Below are 24,351 nucleotides of genomic sequence, written 5' to 3'. Positions count from 1 at the left end.
CCGTTTTCCCCACCTTACGCCTCCATAGTGACGGATGTACAGCCACTTAGCGTTTGCGCGCATATGCTCGCTTCGTGTTTGTGTGAAAAATAACTACCTGCACGCTTGTGACCGCGGTGCGTTCCTCCACATTCGTTTGCGGTACCTGCAGACTGGCACTACTGAGATTTGTCCCGCATTTTTATAATGTGCAGATGTGTTAAAGCAACAACACACAATGGGTTTTGTCCCTTATGACGAGACAAAATCCACAAGTTAATAGTTTTGTTTTCGTTTTGTTTTGTTTTTTTTCACGAGGGGACCTTCCAAGCTCTGGTTACATTTAGTCCAGAGTTATGCTTGTACTGCGCAGACATGCCTAAAATGTGTATGTTACCGTAATTTCCGGCCTACAAGCTGCGACTTTTTTCCACATGCTTTCAACCCTGTGGTTTATGTGGTGATGCAGCGCTAGCGTTAGCATTAGCGCACCTGGTTATAGCGTTAGCGTTAGCGCACCTGGTTATAAGCCTCGGTACAGAGTTTAACCCTTGCGCCGTGCTAACGCTAGTGCCACTCTAACGCTAGCCTCATGCTAACGCTAGCGGTAAACTCTTTCTGTGTACCGAGGCTTATAACCAGGTGCGCTCTGTAGGCCGGGAATTATGGTAATTGAAACATCCCAATTACTACTAGCACAGTACCAAAGCTGCAATTACAGTAAATATTTTTATTCAAAACACTTGCAATCCATTAATGTTAGACAATTGAATGACAAACAGATTTTGCTCTAGTTGAGCAAGTCTTCGTATTCTACCTTATTGGACACCGTACGACAGGGCTCAGCGACCTTTTTGAGGCTGAGGGGCGCTTCGTGAGCGCCAATCATATGAATGGCTACGTGACCTGTTTGCGGCAAATTTCAGACTCGGTTCATTACGCGTGCATAAAATATTTTTGTTTTAATTTATTGGAGTAAATCACATTACAGGTATTTTAAAATTTTAATTCACGTAAGCAAGTCAGATTCTGAATTTAAAGCGCAAATAATAGGAACAATTTGTGGCCTAACAGTATTTTTAGAACATACCTCGCGGGCGCCCTTATATGGTCCTCGCGGGCTACCATTTGCCCGCGGGCACCGTGTTGGTGACCCCTGCCATACAAAGCCTCGAACTGTCCTCTATCATTTTATATATATATATATATATATATATATATATGGTCGCCTTTTTTTTGTCTTTCAAATGAAGATGTCGAACTGACAGTTTTACTTTGTCACATAAATGTAAAAAAAAAAAAAAAAAAAAAAGTAAGGATCCCTCAATTGTTCAACCTAATTTGCCTTCGAAAGCAAAGAATCTTGACAACAGCAATTTGGAGGTTGAGCGCCATCCAAATTATGAAAATGGGAGTTCATCCCATCAGAAGTATTATGTACTACTGCGTTACTGCATGTTGAAAGCGCTACACACTTCTTGCATCGAGCCATGTTTTAAAGCATTTATGAAGATGCTGGTGATGGATGCGATTGTTTGGGTTGCTGAGTGTTTATAGTCTGTACGGCCTGAGGGATGGAAGCTCGTCTTTGGGCTTTTAGTGCTTTATTGTGGTGGTGAATGTCTGTAATGACCTGCGGTGCCTGACGCGGTTGTCCTGAGGGCACGTACAAGAGCTTTGAGGCATTGCTTTTGAGCACAGGACAGAATATTTCACTCTTCGAACAGACCTCTGGAGTGCTTTGGCCATCGTGAACTTCCTCAGGTGATATGGTTCATCAATCTGTGTGTCATGTTACTTTGGCAGACTTGGATTTGGATTTTCTGCTTGTCTAGAGTCTGGGTTTTTGAATAAGTACTACTTCTAGCACTTTGTCCGATTGGTTTTTCACCTCTTTATGAATATTTGCCTCCAAAATATGTAAATACAGGAGAATAAAAACACTCCGTTATTCGTAGTTCCCCACTGGGCTATTTAGAAGTAGAAAACTGACCACCCCAAAATGAGACAATACAAGAGGTCCTCTGGACCCAATACTTTGATTTTAGATTGTAGCAACATTGAATGGGTTGCATGTTACACTACATTTTTTTTTTCTCTTGTAAATTTAGTTTTTCAGTTTCCAGAATTCCAACGGGTTGACTGCTACACCGCCTTGACGTTCTAAAATGAAGTCGTAATCACATTTTCCGGGTTTCTTCCTTTAATTGGCCTCCGTTCAAAGGACTTCAGACTCATCTGTTGCTTGCGAACCATAATCTAGCCTTTATGATTTCGATTGCCACTAGGCTTGAAATATTGTTACCAGCGGGACCACGGCACAGGTAGCAAGAAACGATGAAAAATTTCCATCTTCTTCACCAAAGAAAAGAAACTAGACAGGGCTCCAATGAACAACACCAACTGCAGTAATGGAACATTGTAATTATGATGTATTTATTTGTTTCTATGCATTTCTGTTGAAATATCTTCACATGAATTGTGCAAAAAAAAGTTTTGGGGGGAAAGGGAAAAAATAACTGCGACGTCAACAATGCGTCGACTGTGACTCAACTTTCTTCAACAAGTCTTTCGTTGTTCAACACTTAGGTAAAACCCAGAGGAAATAAGATTTAAAGATCGATACATAACCAACAACTACTGACTACAATGAGAGTACAGTACAGACATGTCACATATTCATTTGCAGCAACCACAACATTCATATCATTCTTCCAGTTCGGGCTCGGCTTTTTTTTTTTTTTTTTTTTTAAGCCATGATTAGAACACGCCCGAAAATAGAACGATGAGTCATCCCCATCTATTGAATCCTCGAACCTAGATATGACAAACCGAAGAACATCTACGCTTGATTTATTTTTATGTCACAATTTAAGGTGAACAAAACCGACTTTCTGTTTGTGCTCATCGGTTTTCTTGAAGAGGACACGGCATGGAAGGAAATCGGCGGGATCGAGCTAAGGTGAACCTCTCGGGCGCAGGAAGTATGCCGCGCGTGACAAAAATAGACACCCTTAATGATAAATGAAGGAGGGGGAAATAAGTGACATATTAATCAAAGCTGTAATGAGCTATTTGAAGCCGAGTACATGCGTTTTACACCCACAATCCAAAGCAGGTAAGAGCTGCGTTGTGTCATTCGACATGAACGACCAAATATTTAATTAGAGAACATTTACAAGGCTGCCGCGTCGCTCCCGGGTGTTTGACCAAAAGCAACAAATATTTGTCATCTGCTGTAACCGCCCCGCTGACTCCTTGCGCAAATGGAATGGGGGTCAGACCAGGCGGCCATATGCAAGAAAATGTGCGTCGTCATTGCTCTGCCAAAGACATCCAATAGTACACCGGCACCTCGGGTTATGAATGACACGGTTTATGATCGGATGCAGCACAAATTCTTTGAAAGGTCTCAGATTTTGGCTACTTAGACCTCCATAAAATGATGCTCTAACATGGACTTAGTATTTAAAAATAATAATAATAATTGTTTTTGTCTTACCAGTTTCAAGAAAAATCACCTTTTAAGGCCGCTTGATACTTGTCGACAAATCCCATGTTGCATCACGTGACTTACGCGCTGTCCCGCGCAGCATCTCTGCGTAGTTTTCCACGCACGTCAAAAAATGTTGTTCCACGGAGCTCATCTCTCGTGATTCGTCCGTTTTAGTCACATACGGTGATGACTCATTCGGCGTTCCTCTATGATAATTTAGGTTATGTAGCTACCATATGAAATCCTTTAAATCACTGGTGTCAAACTGAAGGCCCGGGGCAAGATCCAGCCAGCCGCCTGATTTTATGTGGCCCGCGGAGGCAAATCATGTGTAACAACTTCCACGATTTTTGCTAAAATCTGCACCAAAATTTTCCATTGTCATATCCTAAATGATATTGACATATTGCAAGCATTTGTGTTGCCAATCATCAACAATCGTTGAAGAACACTTCCCTTGATTTATGATTCCAAAACTACTTCATAAATTCCAGGTGTAAATATGATTAGGGGGTCAGAGATTTTTACGATTTCACAGTCATAACAGCCCTCTGAGGGAAACCGGAACTACAACGTGGCCCACGACAAAAATGAGTTTGACACCCCTGTACATCCTGTCATGAAATAATGTTATTTCCCGCTCAGTGATGATGTTGATATCTGCCCTATGACTGACCGGCAACCAGTTCAGGGTGTAGTCCGCCTTTCGCCTGACGCTGGCTGGGTTAGGCTCCAGCTCTCCCGTTACTCTTTTGAGGACAAGCGGTGTGGATAATGGATGGATGGATTCTTTTTAAATGGGTTCGGCAATTCATTTGAATTTTTTTTGCCAACGAGTCTTATTTTGCACATTTCTGATTTTATACTGTATTTCTGCAATGGTAGACTGTAAGTTGCACCTGTTCCAACGAAAACCCAACCTCACTGGCAAAGGTAATATTTACTTCCAAGCGGCTGCAACTCAATAGACAGAAAAGGACTCGTCACTCCCGTGTGTTCCCTCCATCTCACCAGGATCCCCTTCGGCATGTCTGCTTCTGCAATATCGCACATCTTCCCTCATATTGCAGCCCTTGTTGCCATGGAGGTCACTTGAATCTCTCCTACTGCCGTCACGCTGCATGACTAATAACCTGCCCTTGCGTAAATATACGCCAAGGGGAAGAAGAACAGATTGGACTGTTGCCGTACGACAAAGAAAAAAAAAAAAAAAAAAAAAAGAAAAATCACAATATAGTGTGTATCGTAATTCCCGGCCTACAGAGTGCACCTGGTTATAAGCCCCACCCAGTACATTTGTAAAGGAAATATACCATTTGCTACATACATAAGCCGCAGCTAAGTAAAAGCTGCAAGTGCCCACATTGAAGCCCACATTGAAACACGAGATATTTACAAAGAGTTTAACCCTAGCGCCGCTGCGCTAACGCTAATGGCGCCGCGCTAATGCTTACGCTAGCACCTCCATGCTAACGCTGCACTAACACTAGCGCCGCGCTAACAGGGCCGGTGTGACGGTCTGAGTGCTCCCCTGTGCTGAATAGTCTCCTGGTGATGAATGCGCGTGTGTTACTAACGGGAAATCTGGGTACGTAGCCGACGCATTCTGGGAAATCCCCCCGCTCTCATTCCTCCTCCTCCTTCTTCTACATAGAGGGAGCTAACATACGTTATATCCTGACCTTAAAACAAAAGTTGATAAAAAGATATACACACATACGTACGTTTGCTGTGTTCGTCTTTATGAGACGTCCACAGTGTTACGTGTGAATTTAGACTAACGTCCCCTTTTTTCAAACCAGCAAAATGCGACAAGGCAGCACAACATAAACACGATAAAATAGCTAACACAAAATTGGCATTCAAGAACAGAGTAGTTGAGTCACAACGGCAAATAGTCACCAATGCTGAACGAGTGTTCCCAAACAAGCAAAATGTTCGTCCCAGCCGGGATTCCAAGTTAGCGAAAGTTCCACCTGGTCCAAAAACGAAAGGCGTCCGGCGTCCGTGTAGTTAGTGTTCCAAGCGGCGTAGTTTGTCGTAAGAAGAAGCTCCTTTGTCGGTCTTTCTCGTCCTTATATAGGCACTCCTTGAAACATTTTACTTGCGTAACAGTAGCGAACATGAACACTCGGCGACAAGTTGTCGAATGGCCGGAAGTTTACAAAATATACGCAGATGTGTGTTAATTACAAGAAGAGCGCTCAGACCACCAAAAAATATTAAATTCTTTGGCACATATATTCCACCGGTCTCACTCTTACCTTTTCCCCTCAAGTGCCCGTTTGCGGCCGTTAGAAAAAATGCGCAAATTAGCCGCATCACCCCATAAACCACAGGGTTGAAAGCGTGGGCGGGGGGGAGTCGCGGCTTGTAGGCCGAAAATTACGGTAAATGAAAGAATCATTTGTCCCAAATCCTGCATCTTTGAAAGATCTCTAACTCGACCGTGGCTTTTGAGATAGATTTATTACAGCAGTCCTGGGCTCACTCGACCTGTTATGCGAGCACCTTTCTCTGACTGCCCCGTGGCGCAACGCAGCAGGGTTGGTAATCTGCCCGACACGGCTGCTGCAATGTCTCTGACCCTCTTCTTAGTTTACGTGTGTCTGGTACAAATGTGTTTGTAACAATGTTGTGGATTGCCAGGGACGGGCGCGGTCCTCGGTTCAAAGTGGTGGCAAATGACTCAACCGTATGGGAGCGGGTCTTAAGGCTCCGTTGAAGAAAACCGAACCAAGGATCCTGATCAAAAGTGTCTTGTCTCTCTCAGCTGGTAAAATCTGCCCTCACCACATCGACTGTGCCAAAGAGGGACGCCACCTGTGCCAGCCCGGCTCCGCCAGCTGCGGTCCGTGCCTCTCCGTGCTGGTGGAGGATGAGATGGGTCGCTGCGTGACCAGGACGAGAAAGCGTCACGGTATGAAGGCATCAGTCGCACTCGCTTTTACCCTTACGATGAATAATTGAGAACATTACACTACCCCTGAAACGATTGGTTGATCGATCAGCGCGAATAATTTGATTACGAAAAAGGTCGCCGCAAAACCTCTGCCTCAAAGCTTCACCGGGATCATTTTGCCACACAGGCTATTACTCTGAATGATGAAAAAGTCCGTTAAAGACTAGATAAAACTATGGAGGTTGTTTTACACCCGCAAAAAAAAAACTTGAGACTCAATTTGTCGCCTGCGAAAGCTCACTCACTGGAGACGGCCTCTCCTTTTAAAGCCACACACTTTCAAAGTCATAGAAAACAATGTAGAAAATTGACGTTTTGAAAATATATCACAAAAATAATACCTGGGGCTCACGTGCACTTTGGCGGTTTTATTTCAATAATGCAAAACCCACTTTTATCCAAAGAATGCGCAGTCCTAAAAAATATGTTTTCAAAAGAAATCCTTCACGTCTGTGCACAACTAAACTTGACCAGCCGACGGAAACGAGATTAATGTAAGAGCACGATTAGCGCGTTGCTTAAATTGGCGTCCGTGTCTGGCACGACGTCTGGTACCCATCCAGTCTCACGAGAGAATAGCTTGACATTTGAAGGTCACATGGCGCGTTCTCATTTCTCAAATATATAAGAAATAAAAAAAAAAAAATGAGGGAAGGAGCCGTGATATTCTCCGGTTCTTTCTTCTGTTTTCTCAGGCAGACTCACCTTCACAGAAACCTCATTAGCCTGAAATAAACCTTTGCGCAGATCTACATCAATTTTAATAATGACGTTAAGTCACGTTTTTTTTTTTTTTTTGTCTTCTTATCATTTTCCATTTTCCTTTTTTACATGCAATATCACACGTATGGTTAGTTTGTAACTTTGCAAAACAATTTCCACAAAACTATTTTATAAAATATTAAAATGTTTTGGTGAGGATCTGGGTTAATCTGTTTGTAAATCCATTTGACAGCATTACACTTGTTCTTTTTCTTTCGGCTTGTCCCGTTAGTTAGTTACTTTGGTACTGCACGCGCAAGTCCAGTGTGGTGGAGAAATATGTTACAATAGTACTGGACGTGTATGAGGGCCGCAGAATAGCAGTGTCAGAAAAATTTAAGGTGGAGGTGGGAGTGCATCAGGGATCCGTGCTGAGCCCCTTCCTGTTTGCGGTAGAAATGGATTGGCTGACAGACGACGTTAGACTGGAATCCCCTTGGAGGGAGCAGATGGAGGAATAATTAGAAAGATGGAGGGAGGCACGCACTGGAAAGGAGAGGAATGAATATTAGCCGAAGTAAAACACGACTGGACGACTTCAAATACTTGTGGTCCAAAATACAGAGCAATGGTGATTTTATTTTGGCGCTTTACAAGCAAGTCAAGCAATAACAAGACCTTAGTCATTGGTTAGTTTTGAAGTTTTTAATCGGTTGTGAACTGAGCAAAAACGTACATCTTGAATACTGTTCTGAACTTCAGTTAAAACCCGTTTTAAACGTAGCTGAACAGGGACCTCAGAACAGTTGAGATCTATTGCTGTACTTCCTTGACACCAATTACTACTTTCCTATTAGCCTCAGCTTTGGCAGCATCTTTACGTGTGACAGAAAGACCACCAAAATGCAAATTGGTGAATGCGAATTGGCGAAGGGTGTATGATTTAAAAAAAAAAAAAAAAAAAAAAAAAAAAGTCTTTAGCCAAGGTAAATAATTTATTTCTCCTTTGCATCTTGCCACCTCTCCTGTTTGTTACTCCACACACTTCTCTCCCTCGCAGCCAAGCTCTCTCCCGTTCGATCGGCTATTGATTTCCGGCCTCTTCCCCCTCCTTGCTTATCCATCTCGGCTTAATGTCTTCATTCCTCGTGTCTGTGACTGTCTCGTGTATCTCCTGCCATTCTCTCCTTCTCTCCTCCCCGCACCCCCGTGACGCTGCCAGCTCGCTCGTCCTCTTCCTCCCGTCATCCGTGTTTCTGGCAAATATGGCGCAGTGTGATGTGACGCTCGTGGGATTTTTATTTTTTTATTTTTTTATTTTTTTGAAATCTCGCCCTGCCTCTGCTGCTGCAACAAACACGTGCGCCGCCCCCGCACTGTGCCGACTTCGACCGCTTTGGTCTCATCGAGCTCGCTTTCGCTTAATTAAATTTAATGTCACTTTAGAAAAGCGCCACGCTGCAAAAATAAATCTTTCTCTCGCTCCGCGTTAAGTGTAGGAATTGAATCACGCCACCTATCGCTGCGCGTGTCCGTGGGTTCTGTGCGTGTGTTTGTTTCGTAGTAAATGTGTGCATACTTGGATTAATAATTCAGATGGTTCTGCAGCAGGGGGGCGAGTGTACAGTAGAAACTTGGCTGAAATTACTGGTGGCAACGCCACACAGAAGTGAACATAAAAGAAATATCTGGGAGTCACTTTGGTGTAGTGGTACACACGCCTGACTTTTGTGCGGGCAGCGTGGGATCGATTCCCGCTCAGTGATGGCGTCGATATCTGCCCTGCAACTGACCGGCGACCAGTTCAGGGTGTCGTCTGCCTTTCGCCTGATGCTAGCTGGGATAGGCTCTGGCTCTCCCGTGACCCTTGTGAGGATAAGCGGTTTGGATAATGGATGGATGGATATACAGTGGGTATAAGAAGTTCACACACCTGTCCAATTGATAGGTTTTATGACATATAAAAACGAAATGAGACCAAGAAAACTCGTTTCCACATGTTTTGCACCATTGTGACCTATAACTCAAAAAACATCTTTTCAAGAGAGGAAGTGAAAAATAAGTGAGGGAATGCGCTCACACAAAAGTGTGGCTGTGGGAGTGTTCAAAATTAATCAGTCACAATAGAATGCTTGTGAAATGGGAGGGTGTCATTTTTCATATAAAATCATGCCATTTAAACACTGGTGTGTAGACTTTCTCTGTCGACTGTATATCTAAATTGTGTAACTCATAACAGTTCACACGGACGCGAGGGCGAATTTGTCATTACTATGTCGACGTGGTATTTATATGACATTATGATTACGACGCTCGTACGGAGACCTCCCCTCGGATGTCACTGATGTGATAGCGGTTGAAGGATCTAAAATGGCAAATGCGCATCTGGTTCTGCAATGCATACAGTAGCCATGGCAACAGCTCCTCGGTTATAAATGTAAATCCTGGGACGTCGTAAAGTGTGGAATGTAGTACGATTCGCTACCTGATATGTTGTCGCCTGACTCAAGTAAAATTAAAATTTGTTTTCATTCACGTGTAATTGAAGCCTCTTTAAATGCTATCCATTCATCCATTTTCTTTGCCGCTTATCCTCACGAGGATCACGGGGGGTGCCGGAGCCTATCCAAGCTGTCAACGGGCGGGAGGCAGGGTACACCCTGGACTGGTTGCCAGCCAATCGCAGGGCACATGGAGACAAACAGCCGCACTCACATTCACACCTAGGGGCAATTTAGAGTGTCCAATTAATGTCGCCTGTTTTTGGGATGTGGGAGAAACCGGAGTGCCCGGAGAAAACCCACGTAGGCACGAGGAGAAAATGCAAACTCCACACAGGCGGGGCCGGGATTGAACTCGGGACCTCAGAACTGTGAGGCCAAAGCTTTACCAGGTGCTCCACCGTGTCGCCTCTTTAAGAATAGTTTCTTTTAAATACATTTATTTATGTAAACCTAGCCTATGTGCAAATTGTATCATGTTCCAGTGGCTTGCAATAATTTAAAATGAAGAAAACCTCTGTCTCCTCGTGTGATTTAAATGTTGGTCAAGATGGTGATGCTAGTCAGGTATTTTTTTTTCTTTTTGGCTGTACTCAGTGTAAAACGTTAAATAAACAAAAAGCTATTATGTTTCACCGTGAGTCTTATGGAGAAGAATCCCCGTGAGAAAGGATCAGTGGACAAAAATTCCCACAGACAGACAAACACTATTCTTTCAGAAAACCCTTTAAGGGAAGCAATTATTTCACATTTATTCACATCTCCATATTTTATAACATTTCCCCATCTTTTAATTTTTATAACCCCATGTACTCCATATACTCGTGTCTCCATTTTGTTTTTCCCACGCTTGCATTCTGTGTGGACTCTCAAGCTCAAATGTCACCTTCGTCGCCTGAAAAGCAAGTAGGACAACCGCGGGTTAGCACAGCGAGGTGGGACGCCGCCTTCCAAAAAGCAAACCGGCATGTGTTTGACATGCGGGAGTGGCCTTCCAACCGCAAACACGCTTTTTGTCCCCGTGCCGCTGAGCCGTCGTCGTTGCGCAAGCGTCCTTCGTTCTCTGCGTATGCGGGACGGCTCCGCATCGCATCCACGCAAGCCGATCCCCACACTCCCACCCAACTTTCATTTGTGAAGCATCATCTTGTTATGACGTTACGTAATGTACAGCGTGGCAACGTCGCCCGTAATCTCCAAGTGGTACACAGAAAAATGATCATCTCTTCGCTCACTATGATTACCACGTTTATCACATCTCATGTTCAATTATTAAAAAGATTATTTTTCTTAGCATTTGTTGAAAACTGTATTTTTACTTTTTCTTATTTTGCCATCCAATAACGGGACAAGCCGAAAGGAAAATAATAATAATATTAATATTTAGACTGGTATATGGACAAACTCCAATGAAGTTGAAACATTGTGTAAAATGTAAATAAAAAAATATATACTATGCAAATATTTTTCTACCTACATTCAATTGAATACACTTCTAAGACCTGATATTTAATCTTAGAACATTCTTGTTTTTTTTGTTTTTTTGCAAATATTCTCTCGTTTTGAATTTGCAATACATTGCAAAAAGCTAAGATAGTGGGAAACAAAAGACTGGGAAGGTTGAGGAATTCTTAAAAAGAAAAAAAAATGGACCTGTTTAGAACATTACACAGATGAACAGCTTCACAGGGGGGGGGGAAAGTATGTCCAAATATGTATATATATATATATAAGGAGCATGCCCAAAAGGCTACAGGGTGTTACCTCCCACTCACTCCAAGTCTCACCTGCTACTCTATCGACGTCAAACACGATAGAAAATGGATGGATTGACAGATTTTTTTTTTTTTTTTATGGGTAGTTTATTGGAGGCATAGCAATTGTCACTGCTAATGAAGTTAACATAGAAATAAATATATGTGACACTTTTTTTCCTCACTTATCTTTCCCCTCGACCATTTGTCGACCTTTAAATTAAAACACGGTGAAAAGAGCACACCAATTATAAGAGACTCCCTCACGGTGCTTGCCGCGTTTTGCTTTTGGCTGTAGTGTATTTCAGCGCACCTTTCTCCGAATCGGCCACAAGGCGGCAGCAGCGTTCAACTTTGAACTACGGGTATTAAGCTCCATGAGAACGCAGCCATCTGTCCATGTTCCTATAGACACGCATGCACACATATGTACAGTACACACGCATGCTATTTTTTTTAAGGTAGTTTTATTTCAGTGGTTAATTTCAAAAAGGGAAATCCACATTTACAGGGTCATTAAATATAGTACAAAAAATGCTGAAGAGCAATTCCTAACTGATTCGATTCATTTTAATGGTTAATTTAATAAAATAATGTAATTTCTCGTGATGGAGTATTAAATGATTTGATTCAATGTAAACAAACTTTTTTTAATTGAACTACTGAAATAACAAATGAACTTTTCCCATTTATTGAGCTACACTTGGACTATAATTTTTTGCTGCAAAACTTTATAATCTATCTGAATTAGCCTTAAAAGAAAGAAAAAATGAGTTCATGCAGGATTGTAATGGACAGTATGTGTTGTAAGTCGTCCTATGAAGTAATGTATGTTGATGATAATGTATAAATGTTAATCCACAAAAGGACTTTGATTTAGTTGCTTTTCTCAATTATTTAAACCAATTTAATAGGATTTGCTAATGTATTTTTAAATTCCTTTGTCAAGTATTTGACTATAAGCTAATTCAAAAATAGAAAATAATTTATTTTATTTTTTTGCAATATCTGTACATTGTATGCAGCGCAATACCAAAAACAAAAATTTTTAGAAATATAATAATGTTGAGGGTTTTTTTTTTTTTTCATTCGAGTAAAACCCTTGAAGACTTCATAAAAGTGAAATTGCCCCTGATAGGGGAGTTAAAAAAAGAAAAAGTTCCGCACCCCAGCTGTAGCTATACAAGCCATTGGAAGAATCTCAAAGGAAGTAAGGTGTGTGTGTGTGTGTGTGTGTGTGTGTGTGTGTGTGTGTGTGTGTGTGTGTGTGTGTGTGTGGTGTGTGTGTGTGTGTGTGTGTGTGTGTGTGTGAGTAGTGTACTATGAGGCTTGGTGCGTCAGTGGAAGTGAGTGGTTTTTGAGTGGGAAAAGATAACAGCACACATGCGTGTCAGTGGCTCTCCTGTTGAGCCGTTTACTGTTTGTTTGTCGTAACCGACTGCCCCCCAAGGCCACTCTCAAGGGGTTATGAGTCATTATCGAGCTAGTGACAAAACTCTCTTACGTGGTCAACCACACAAACAATCACTTTTATTTATATATATATATATATATATATATATATATAAAATGTCAGTAATCAGGGGAGCACGGTGTTGCACCTGGAAAGCGTTGGCCTCACAGTTCTGAGGTCCTGGGTTCGATCCCGGCCCCTCCTGTGTGGAGTTTGCATGTTCTCCCCGTGCCTGTGTGGGTTTCCACCCTCCCAAATCCCAAAAACATGAAACATGAATTGGACACTATAAATTCCCCCCTTGTGTGATTGTCTGTGCGGCTGTTAGTCTCAATGTGCCCTGCGATTGGCTGGCAACCAGTTCAAGGTGTACCCCATCTCCTGCCCTTTGACAGCTGGTATAGGCTCCAGCAACCCCCCACGACTAGTGAGGATAAGCGGCAAAGAAAATGGATGGACGGATGTAAATAATCAACCGCAGTCCGGGATTACAGCTGAATTACTCATAGAAGCGCTCAACAAGCGACTCGCCGGGTCCAAACAATGAGACGTACGAGGTTTCTCAGAAAGTTGTGGTTTTCCCCGTTCACTGTGGGCAAGACGACGGGCGGCCATGTTTATAAAGAGATGAAGGAGATGTGTGTGTGAAAAGCGGAGAGAGTTGTAGCTGCTCCACTCTTGATCTGACATTTCCTGACCGTGAAGAACTTTGCCATTATTGAGCAAATGCACTCCAACCCCTCCCTACTCCATCATAGAATGCCGGAAAAGTGGGTTAGCAAAATGGGAGAAAAAAAAAAATGGTACTTTGTATTTGCAATCGTATATCATTTGTCAGGGCGGACCGCACCACTTGGCGAAAACTTAAAGCGACTAACGCCGGGTCCAGCAGTGCCGGAGCTCCCAGCCACTTGCTCGGTACACAGATGGCCCAATGGCGCCGGCTCAGACACCTGCCGCAAAGTGCACCGTATAACAGAGCGCTGGGGAGTGGGGGGGCGTAACAAAGGTGGCGGTGAAAGTGCTCGTTTGTCATTGCGTACGCTTTGGCGCACGTTAGCTGAGCCAGATGGTTGATTGACCCTCTGCGGGGAGGGGGGGGGAGATGCTGATACTGTAATCATTAATGTAATGATGCAGATGCGTTTAATAACATTGGAGTAGTTGAATTAATAATGACACAGTGACCTATTTGAAGGTACTGTACATTGTTTTTCTGATTCACCGTTCCGCTGCATTGAGAATATGATGTATTGCAGGGCCACTTTATAGCAGGAACACGCCGCTTTGGGATCTATTGTCAACGCGGCACATTTACTGAGCGCCAACGAGGCAAGTTTTTGCTGATTGCTCTTGCTCCCTGCTGTGCTTCCTCCCACCGGCCACACACACACACACACACACACACACACACACACACACACACACACACACACACACACACACTGGGCCCTGGTTGCTCTGGAGACCCGTCCTGTACCGCAGGAATGCGACTCAACTGTCTGGACTAAAGGGCTGTTAAACATCAGTTTCATATTGTCTCCTTTTTTTCCCCTAGCAGTCGGCAAACAAATAAGACAAGACCCACAGGCACACGCCTTCTCTTGTCACTTTGGTTAGGTGGGGGGCTCCGAAGAGGATTGGGCAATAAATAATATATCCATCCTTTTGCCGGCAGTTGTTTTAGCTTTAACTTAAGACCATCATATAGTTGTATAAATTCAGGAACGGCCCATTTATTATGACCCAAAATGTGTGGCTATTCAGATCTGAACTCAATTAAAATCAATATATTTTATATATCACTTTTAATTGCATCCCTAACAAAGTATTGGGGGGGGGAAGTAACATAAAATATGGAACAATTGCACATAATAGAATTTAAAAAGAGGATAATAAAAACAAGGTTAAACACGATAACAACAAATAACGCACTGAAAGAACGGCGTGGAATAAAACAAGGGTTTTAAAAAAAATGGACAATGGAAGGGCTCGCTTGTCTCATGATCATCGAGAGGTCCAGGAGGGATTTTGAGATTTGAAAACAAAAAATTGACAGAAAATAAGTTACCGTTATTTGCGGCCTACAGATCGCACCTGGTTATAAGCCTGGGTACACAGAAGAGTTTTAGGCTAGCGCGGCGCAAGCGTTAAACTCTTTATGCTTAACCCTAGCGCCGTGCTAACGCTAGCGCCCCATCCCCGCGTAAACCGCAGGGTTGAAAGCGTGTGGGGAAAAAAATTTGCGGCTTATTGGCCGGAAATTACGGTATGTCCCCACTCTTGTGTGTTCCAGTTGAGAGCCGAACGACAGCAATTTAAACCAATTGGAAACGTTTCATGGGGGACTCGCTGATATGATGCTGAATCTGCAGTAACTCAAATGTTTGAATTTTGTCTTTTAGCTAAAGTTCAGTTCTACCCAGACCTGGACGAGGAGATCGATTTCATCCATTCATACATCGAAAAACAGGAAATTTCTGCGATTGAACCACCGAAGACACAATTGAAACCTCCCGGTAAGAGCTTTCACGTCCATAAACCGAACAGATCGTGTTTATGTTGCCTTCTCCATTTTGCCACCTGACGTTCAGCATTCCCGATTTGTTATTTTCTGCTATGGCCGTCGCACAATCCTCGCATCTCCTCCAGTCAACGTCGTCTCCGCCAACTCCGGAAGCAAGCTTGCCGCCTCTGAACAGGGGCAGTCGGGCCAGGACCGCTCGCCAGCCGAAACCCGTAACGGCACCTCTGCGGCCTTCGGCCGAGCAAGTCTTAGGAACGCTTCCACGCCTCAGCCCCCCGGAGTAGACGGTCGAGGGGGCCCTCTTATCGAGAATGCTCACAAGGACGACAAGATCATCATCAGTGAGTATCACAATGCGTGACGTCGAAAGGTCATGGTACCGGATGCCTGTTAAGTCTTCAATAGGGTTTTTTGGTGGGAGGCAAGACTGTCAAACTACCATTATTTCCGGCCTGCAGAGCGCACCTGATTATAAGCCTCACCCAGTACATTTTGTAAAGGAAATACCATTTGGTACATACATAAGCCGCACTTGTGTCAAAGCCGCAAATGCCCACGTTGAAACACGAGATATTTATTATATTATATAACAAAGATGGTACACAGAGTTTTCAAAGTTTTAATAGCTTAGCTTAACATAGCAACAACATATTAGCATGAACAGAGCTGTTAAAAAAAAAACAAAACACTAAAATAAATCACTGGGACACTGCAGTAACACAACAGCTACATGCTAGCGCGGCGCTAACACTAGCGCAGCTAACAGGGACGGTTAAAAAAAAAAAAACATACCGGTAAAAATCTCTAAGACACGGCAGTAAGATAGCAGCAACACGCTAGCACTGTGCTCACGCTAGCGCAGCGCTAACAGGGCTGGTTAAAAAAAACATACCGGTAAAAGTCACCTCCATGGCACATATAGTCCACCTGTGTTAGTCTTACCTTTTCTGATCGAGTGCCCCTTGTGGCCGTTGGAAAAAATGAACAAATTAGCCACATCACCACATAAACTGCAGGGTTTGAGGCGTGTGAAAAGATCAGGGCTTATAGGCCGGAAAGTACGGTAATATACATATATAGTTGACATTCAAGGGAACCCCTCCCCAGAAAATATACCCCAATATTTAAGCCCCTCCCCAAGCCTGAGCCTGTTTTAAGTGGGTGGTCCTGTCCCATTAATTCAGAGCGATTATTCACCATGCTTGCTGAACTGCTTTTACATGCTAGTTTCAGTGTAGACGACTTTTAGACCAAAGCTGCAGAACCTCAAGTCATAGGAGGAGAAACCAATATTATATTATGTTATATTATGTCCATTGAAGGGGTAAAAAAATTACATATTTCTTTTTACATTTGCAGTTGTAATCTCGCTGTTTGTGGTGATTGGCACCATTGCATTGATCATGGCGACTGTCTGCTATGTCAAGTAAGCAACCACACGAAGTCATTCAGCACATTTTGCACCCCCTCTCCCCCCCAAGCCCCAATTTGATGTTATTAACTCCCGATGCTGCCCACGCAGGTTGCGCAAAGAATCTCGTCTGGCTCAGAAGGTGGACTATCCTGCCTTCAGGGGAGCAGGTGTGACCACCGCCGCAGGTGGCGCAAAATCGGTACGCGCCAAACTTCTCTCGCCGGGTTTCAATCTCTCATCTCACTTCTGCAAAAATCCACGCCAGTAGACTTGAACAGCACCACTTCCATTTTGAAAGTGTCACTCGGCACTTCCTCCTTCTTGTCTGCAGATTGGAGATAAAACGTTGGCGCAGAGTGCTCAAATGTACCACTATCAGCACCAAAAGCAGCAGATGCTGTCCATTGGAAAGTAGGTGGTGGTTGCGGTATTTTTTTGCCTTTGCTTTATTGTTCAATAATAAATATTCAATTGCAGTATGTAATTTTCTCACTACCCCCCCCCCTCCCCCACCGTTTGCAGTCACAAACCAGAACAAAAAGTCATGGATGCCGAGGTCACCTCAGACGAAGAAGAGGCCGGAGACTTCACAGTGTACGAGTGTCCTGGACTTGCACCGGTGAGTCCACACAGACTTCTTCTTTTCCTTCCAGCTTGTCCCGTTAAGGGTTGCGACAACGTGTCATCTTTTTCCATTGAAGCCCATCCCGTGCATCTTCCTCTCTAACAGCCAACTGTCCTCACGTCTTCCCTCACAACATCCATCAACCTTTTCTTTGGTCTTCCTCTCGCTCTTTTGCCTGGCAGCTCCATCCTCAGCACCCTTCTACCAATATACTCACTCTCTCGCCTCTGGACATGTCCAAACCATCTAAGTCTGCTTTCTCTAACCTCGCCTCCAAAACATCCAACGTTGGCTGTCCCTGAGCTAATCCCATCAGCGAGAACCTTAACATCTTCATTTCTGCCACCTCCATTTCTGCTTCCTGTTGTCTCTTCAGTGCCATCGTCTCTAATCCGTACATCATGGCCGGGCTCACCACTGTTTTATAGACTTTGCCCTTCATCCCATCGGAGACTCTTCTGTCACATAGAACACCAGACACCTTCCTCCAACTGTTCCACCCTGCTTGGACCCATTTCTTCACTTCCTTACCACAGTCCCCATTGCTCCGTATTGTTGACCCCAAGTATTTGAAGTCATCCACCCTCGCCATCTCTTCTCCTTGTAGCCTCACTCTTCCCCCTCCATATATTGTGTTTCACTTCGGCTAATCTTCATTCCTCTCCTTTCCATTGCGTGCCTCCATCTTTCTAACTGTTCCTCCGCCTGCTCCCTGCTTTCACTGCATATCACGATATCATCTGCGAACATCATGGTCCAAGGGGATTCCAATCTAACCTAATCTGTCAGCCCATCCATTACCACAGCGAACAGGAAGGGGCTCAGAGCGGATCCCTGATGCAGCCCCATCTCCACCTTAAATTTTTCTGTCACACCCACGGCACAACTCACCGCTGTTCTGCTGCCCTCATACATGTCCTGTACTATTCCAACATATTTCTCTGCCACACCAGATTTGCGCACGGAGTACCACAGTTCCTCTCTTGGTACAATGTCATAGGCACAGCAAGCAGGAAGGGGCTCAGAGTTGATCCCTGAGTCCACACACAACTTTTTTTTTTTTTTACTGTCATAATTGATTGTTGAACTTGGTCATGACCACCAATGTAAAAAAAATACCATTGTAAATGGTGAACAGGGGTCATATTTATGATGGGTTTGGATTTTCTGAACTTCAGTAAATGTGTGTGTGTGTGTGTGTGTGTGTGTGTGTGTGTGTGTGTGTGTGTGTGTGTGTGTGTGTGTGTGTGGTGTGTGTGTTGTCTCCTCCACAGACCGGCGAGATGGAGGTGAAAAACCCTCTGTTCGACGACTCCACCATGCATTATCAGGGCAATCAAAAGTGAATGCTGAACACACACGTGCAAACACTCACACTGCATGCAGACAAACGGAGGAAACCTGGCAGAAGACGAGACATTAAAAAAAAAAAAAAAAAAAAAAACATCCGTATTGTTTCTCTCTCTTGGCCCTTTACTAATTCGTCCCCGCCTCCTTCCTCCTGCTTTTATGACCCTCGTGTAATGTTGGGGTTCTTTGTGGATTTTAAGTCTTTTAGCACAAAGACTTCTCCTTGAGTTGTTGCTGTGAAGCGTCCTGTCCTCAATTAAATTTTAAACTTTTTTTTTTTTTTTTCTTCTTCTTTTTTGGGTTGCAATTTCTCTCCCCCGTCATTTCTGCAGCTGTTTCCCAAAGACTGTGATTACACTAGCGGGAAGCGCGTAGGAGCCGCCGCACGCACCGCGACCGACATTTACATAATAGCAGAAAAACAGGTGCCCTTCTTTGTTTCGTCACACGTGGCTTGCGGCCCGGCCACATTCCTACCAGGAAATCTACAACGTACTATTTCTGAAATTTTAGTATCACTGATTTTTGGGTGCACACGAAGATTTTAAATATAATATATGAAGTACTTGATGATGTCTGTTGCATGGTTTGACCGTACTGTGTTTGAATCATGGCAATGCAAAATCCCTTCTGCCTCTCGTTATGTATCCAGGTGACTCTGAAGCATTTGAATGACATTTTCTGGTGGTGGGGGGGGACATGGACTATATTGATAGATGTATCGGTGGTCAATTTCACTATCTTGTGTTGTCCTGCTCTGTCCTCTTGTCGGTCCCAAAACAAACCTCCTGCTGCAAAAATGTACATAAAAGAGTGAAAGTGTTCACCTTTTATAGGTATTTGTATATGCAGAGCAAGGATGGGTAATAAAACTTTTTACCACGTCAGTATTATCACTCTCTTTGTTTGACGGGTTCTTGACTTTTTTCGGCCAAGCGTGGGATATAGATATAGAAAAAATATGTTGGACTTTATGACACGAGTGACACGACTGTATTTTTTTTTATAAAGTGCAAGTCATAATTAGGCCATGTTGTTTTGCTTTGACTCACAGACAAAATTTTGAGAAACTTCACAGCAAGTAGCGGTTTTGCAGATCGTGACCAAACAATCCAAAAAATAGGCTTCAAATTTTTAATCCCATCAGAATTGCAATTTATTGTTCAAATAAATGTAAGATAAAGAGAATTACGCATTTGTGTATTTAGAAGAACGGCATAGCTTGAAAGTCTGTTTCGCTTCATCCTCACAAAGAATGGAAAAATGCTAACGGGTAGCATCACTGTTGCAGTTATAGCCCTTTAAACATTACAACACAAACCGTAGATTTAAAAACACGTAGACACAATAGAACATGCGATATTATTTATCCTCTGTGGCGAGCGACTAATTTACTGCAGCTAACAGAGAAGCGTGACCGTCTCTATATATATATCCGTGTTTGTGTTAGACTGCCCCGAGTGGCCGAGATGTGCACGGCAGGAGCGGCAGCACAAAAGCTTCTTGATACTCCCGAGGTCCACATTGCCCGAATTGCATCACGTGACAGCGTGTCTGAGGAGTTTTCCGCGCACAAACAAACAAAAAAAAAATTAACTATCGGAACACTGAAATCGCTCAAATACCGCTTAGCACGCAATAATCCTCTTCCACTTACTCAGGAGAGACATGACGTTCACCAAAATATTCGCCCACCTCCCTTGACTCAATCATTTTAATTGCTAAAACGTTCTAAAGTCATCTGGTTTAATAAGATCTTTTAGGAGCTGTAACAGCTTCAGCCCTCGTAAACAAGGTTTACGAGTGAGTTTATGCTTAATTTTGCTTTTTTTTTTTTTTTTCAGGAGCGTATTTGTGAGGCCACACACTGCTGTTGGATGAGAAGTCAAGGATCAGAGAATTTGATGTCGATGAACTTGACTGGCCCGCAGAGACTGAGAAGCCAGGCTTTCTCAGCCAACATCAGTGGTAACCTCAAATGCGCGATCAAAATCAAGAAAGAAAAAAAAAGTCATAAATTCCCATAAGTCTATTCCTAAACCTCGTGGAAAACATTCCCGAAACAATTTAAGCTTTTATAACTGCAGATGATAGAACGTCATTCATATCTGAGTCAAGGAAGGTGAGCAGCTAGTTTGGGCAATATAGTGTAGATGTCCTGCTTATGTTGTGTGTCATGACCTCCGGGGGGCGCCGTGGTGCACACATCCATGTAACGTAGTTGGAAAGTGTTGTGGTAAAGCTGCAGTAATAAAACTTGCATGCTCAGGGAGGACAGAATAGTATAGTGAAGTGGTGCCTCGGTTATCGGACACAATCCGCTCCAGAAGGCCGGTTGAAAACCGAAACGTTCCAAAACCAAAGCGCGTTTACCCATTACAATGAATGGGAACTGAAATAATGCGTTCCAAGCCCCCCCAAAAAAAAAGTTTTTTTAAAGCATTTTTTTTTAGATTTTCCTGATAATAAACTGTATATTAGAAATATGTGTATAGTTTAAATACTTTAGATAATTAACTCATTTAAGAAATACATTTTTTTTTTGCTTAAAATGTATGCTTTAGTAGTAGAGCATGCTAGACTGGGAGTGCATTGTCGTATCTGTAGCGACTCGGCCCTACGGCCTTGTAAACCTTTTTTTCTTGACAAAACTGCAGAATAACTTTAAACAAGCAATAATGAGGGTGGGGGGCCAGACAATTTTATTTTTATTTTTTTATTTGCACAGAAAGTACGTAACGTGCAAAACAATTTAACTTGCAACTAGAAGTTTGAATAAAAAGCAATGCAAAAGAATTGTTCCAAATGTCTTCGGTGGGGGTGACTTGCCCCTTTTTTAACAAAGGAAGAATCTAATGTAGACTTTTTCTGCCGTCTTTTGAGCACCTTCCTGAAGTGGGTCATGACAACGTCATTGAAATTTTGCAGTGCTCCGCAACATTGCGTCGCGCTCGTTACGTCGTTTACGGGTTTTTTTCGGGGGTGCGTTTGAAAGCACAATAACAAATCGTCGTGTGGGTCAGCCGGTCGGGGCGTTCGAATACCGATGTGGTGTGTACAGGCAAAGACATCTCGTATCGTATATCCTTGTAAAATACTTGTCTTGGCCCTGTAAAGGTTTGTAAACACCCCCGGATTATGTGGATAATAAACCCGCGAGCGGGATTAAATAAAAACAAAGCAGTAATGCGGGGTGTCAACGCGATTGTGATGTCAAGCACACGACCGGTCGCTTTGTGTTTTAGTCCCCAAACAAACAAACCAAAAGCGCCTTTGAAAACGTATCCAAGCAAACAAAGCGGAAGGCCGCAGGCATTTCCTCTTTGCGCTCCGTCCTCGTTTGCCCGTGTCTCGGTGTCTTCGAACTACCGCTGACCTCCTTGTCGATCCTTTTTGTACAAATTAGGAGCCATCGCTTGGGGCGTTTATTTTGGTTTTGTTTTTTTTTTTATTTGAAAATGTCACTTATGGCTTTTTCTGACAATTTTTTTCCTCTCGCTGAGCGGGATGTTCGGCAGACAGCGAAAAGTCTATTAAAAAAAAAAAAAAAAAGAGGCCAAGTGTGCTAGCTTCAGTTTATCTATGTGTTCCCACTACTTGTTCAAAGTTTACTTTACAAGTATTAAGTATTAATTACTTGTGTAATCAACCAAACGCTGGAACTTTGACTAACGACAAATCTTAATGCTAACATGTGACCAAAATGCCATAGACGGGCAAACTTCCGTGATATTTTTTAGTCTTTCAACAACACAAGTACAGAGCAAATAAGATCAGTCACATTTTCTTTTTGCTCTGCGGACAACAACTAATATTACTGCATCATAGCTGTGACGTTCTTGTATGTGTCATACTGTTTCCCCCCCCCTTCCTGGAGGGGGGGGGCACACTAACTGCTCAACTGAGCAGTCGCGAGTCAACTTCACGGTTAAAGGTTGAAGTTGAGCTATCAAAAATTGTTCATTGGGTGGAACGTTTGGAGTCATTCGGCTCCATGGTCCGCATACTAGAGGGAGCAGCACGATGTCCATTGAATCGAAAACAGTTCAAGGCGACGCAATTGGCTCATTTCCATTCATTGCGGTGGGGAAAGTCGAACTACACTCCTACGTCTCAGTACCACTGTATTCCCTACAGCAAATACACACGGAGAGCAAGCCGGCGGGGGCCGGGGTCCGGGCCTCCCGTCCCCATTGAGCCGCGTGCCGAGGGGCCGTCGAGGCCCTTTGTGCGCGCGGACGCCGCGAGGAAGGCGGCCATCGGTGGAGGGCCCGCGAAGATGGGCGTCAAAGGCACGGGCCGTTAAGGAAGAAAATCAAAAAGCCATCAGACTTTGTTTGTTGGCGCTCAACGGGAGGGCGGCCGCTTTACATTTAAGCCCCCCCCAGAGCGGACAAAGAGCTTTCGCTCCCCCTTGGAAGCGGCCGAGACGCCGCGCACGCGCTCTTTTAGCTGTCGACTTTCACGGCGCGTCGTACCTCCGGCAGCTTCATAAGCCGCGACTTCTACCAAGCGCTTGGAAGCGACTCCCGGGTCTCAATGGGCGGCGTTAATCGGGCCACCACGTGAAACAATGACGTGTAGCGAGGGGAGGGGCCGAATCAGCACACCCCGCTTCAGAATATTGGCCTATTTTTTTTATATATATATACTCATAACTGGTCAATGGTTTTCCCACCACCCGAGTTTCACGGCGTTTTTTTTAAAAAAAAACTGAAATGTAAACAATTCAAAAGTTTTAGAACACGCCTTTATTATGTCAGAAATCAAGAACTTCAATGCGCAACCACACAGTCGTGGGAACTTTCACCATTTCCGCCCTCTTCACCTTTTAAAAAGTTGTTATTCTCATTCAGTTTAGACATTTTTTGTAAATATTAGACATTCATGTAAAAAAAAATTGCCATTGTATTTCTTTTTACTCTCCTGTTTTTATTCTATTTTTTCATTCTTTTTTTAAAAAACATCTAGTAACATTTAATGTTGTGGATGTTGACATTTTTATGAGAAAATAACTTCTCATATAAACACTATGCATTTTCCTCCAGTATAAATATGCCTTTTTAAGCATAATTTAGAGCATCAACAAATCAAAACATCGTAGCATTGATTTTCTTTCCTTCTAAAACTCGTACAATCTTGTCAACATCAAACATAAAAAAAAAATACTCAAAATTTGCATTCTGATGTCATTTGAGTCATGAAAATTTGAGCATAAAGTTTTGCATTATTAAAATATAACTTTATTCTCATCAAATTTGCAGTACATTTTTTGCGAATACACGATTTACTTGACTTTATCCGACTTCTATTTCTCCTAACTTTTCAGTGTGCCTTAAATAACCATTTATTGCAATATTTAAAACGAGTCTTATATATAAAGCCGTGTACTACTGCAAATGTCTATGAAATATATTAGAAATAAAATCAGGTGGGATTTTTATTCATTTTTTTTTAGCTTGCATTCCAATTACTGGTGTAACTTGTTCCTTTTAACCGCGATGACCGCTTGTGTTAAAGAAGTCTCTTTTAAAAGATGCGACCCCCACCTGGCCGGTGCTCTCTTGCAGGCTCTCCTGGCTCTCTTC

General features: G+C 43.2%; 1 protein-coding gene across 2 annotated transcripts in view; it reads left to right on the top strand.

The window, feature by feature from the left end:
* The window catches only part of npdc1a (neural proliferation, differentiation and control, 1a), a 30,342-nt gene extending 10,692 nt beyond the window's left edge, over positions 1-19,650 (top strand). Inside the window, exons 2-9 of one of the 2 annotated variants that reach the window (XM_061801823.1) lie at positions 6,249-6,395; positions 15,253-15,366; positions 15,500-15,715; positions 16,734-16,800; positions 16,897-16,987; positions 17,120-17,199; positions 17,311-17,407; positions 18,688-19,650. In XM_061801823.1, the coding sequence (XP_061657807.1) occupies positions 6,249-6,395; positions 15,253-15,366; positions 15,500-15,715; positions 16,734-16,800; positions 16,897-16,987; positions 17,120-17,199; positions 17,311-17,407; positions 18,688-18,759 (884 nt within the window). In that variant the 3' untranslated portion in view covers positions 18,760-19,650. The remainder of the gene's footprint in view (positions 1-6,248; positions 6,396-15,252; positions 15,367-15,499; positions 15,716-16,733; positions 16,801-16,896; positions 16,988-17,119; positions 17,200-17,310; positions 17,408-18,687) is intronic. The other variant, XM_061801824.1, reaches the window with a different exon arrangement.
* Positions 19,651-24,351: the final 4,701 nt, after the last annotated feature.

Source organism: Syngnathoides biaculeatus, chromosome 17, assembly GCF_019802595.1.
Source record: "Syngnathoides biaculeatus isolate LvHL_M chromosome 17, ASM1980259v1, whole genome shotgun sequence".
NCBI lineage: Eukaryota > Metazoa > Chordata > Actinopteri > Syngnathiformes > Syngnathidae > Syngnathoides > Syngnathoides biaculeatus.
The sequence above is the reverse complement of the archived record's forward strand: the minus strand, read 5'-3'. Positions and strand labels throughout refer to the sequence as shown.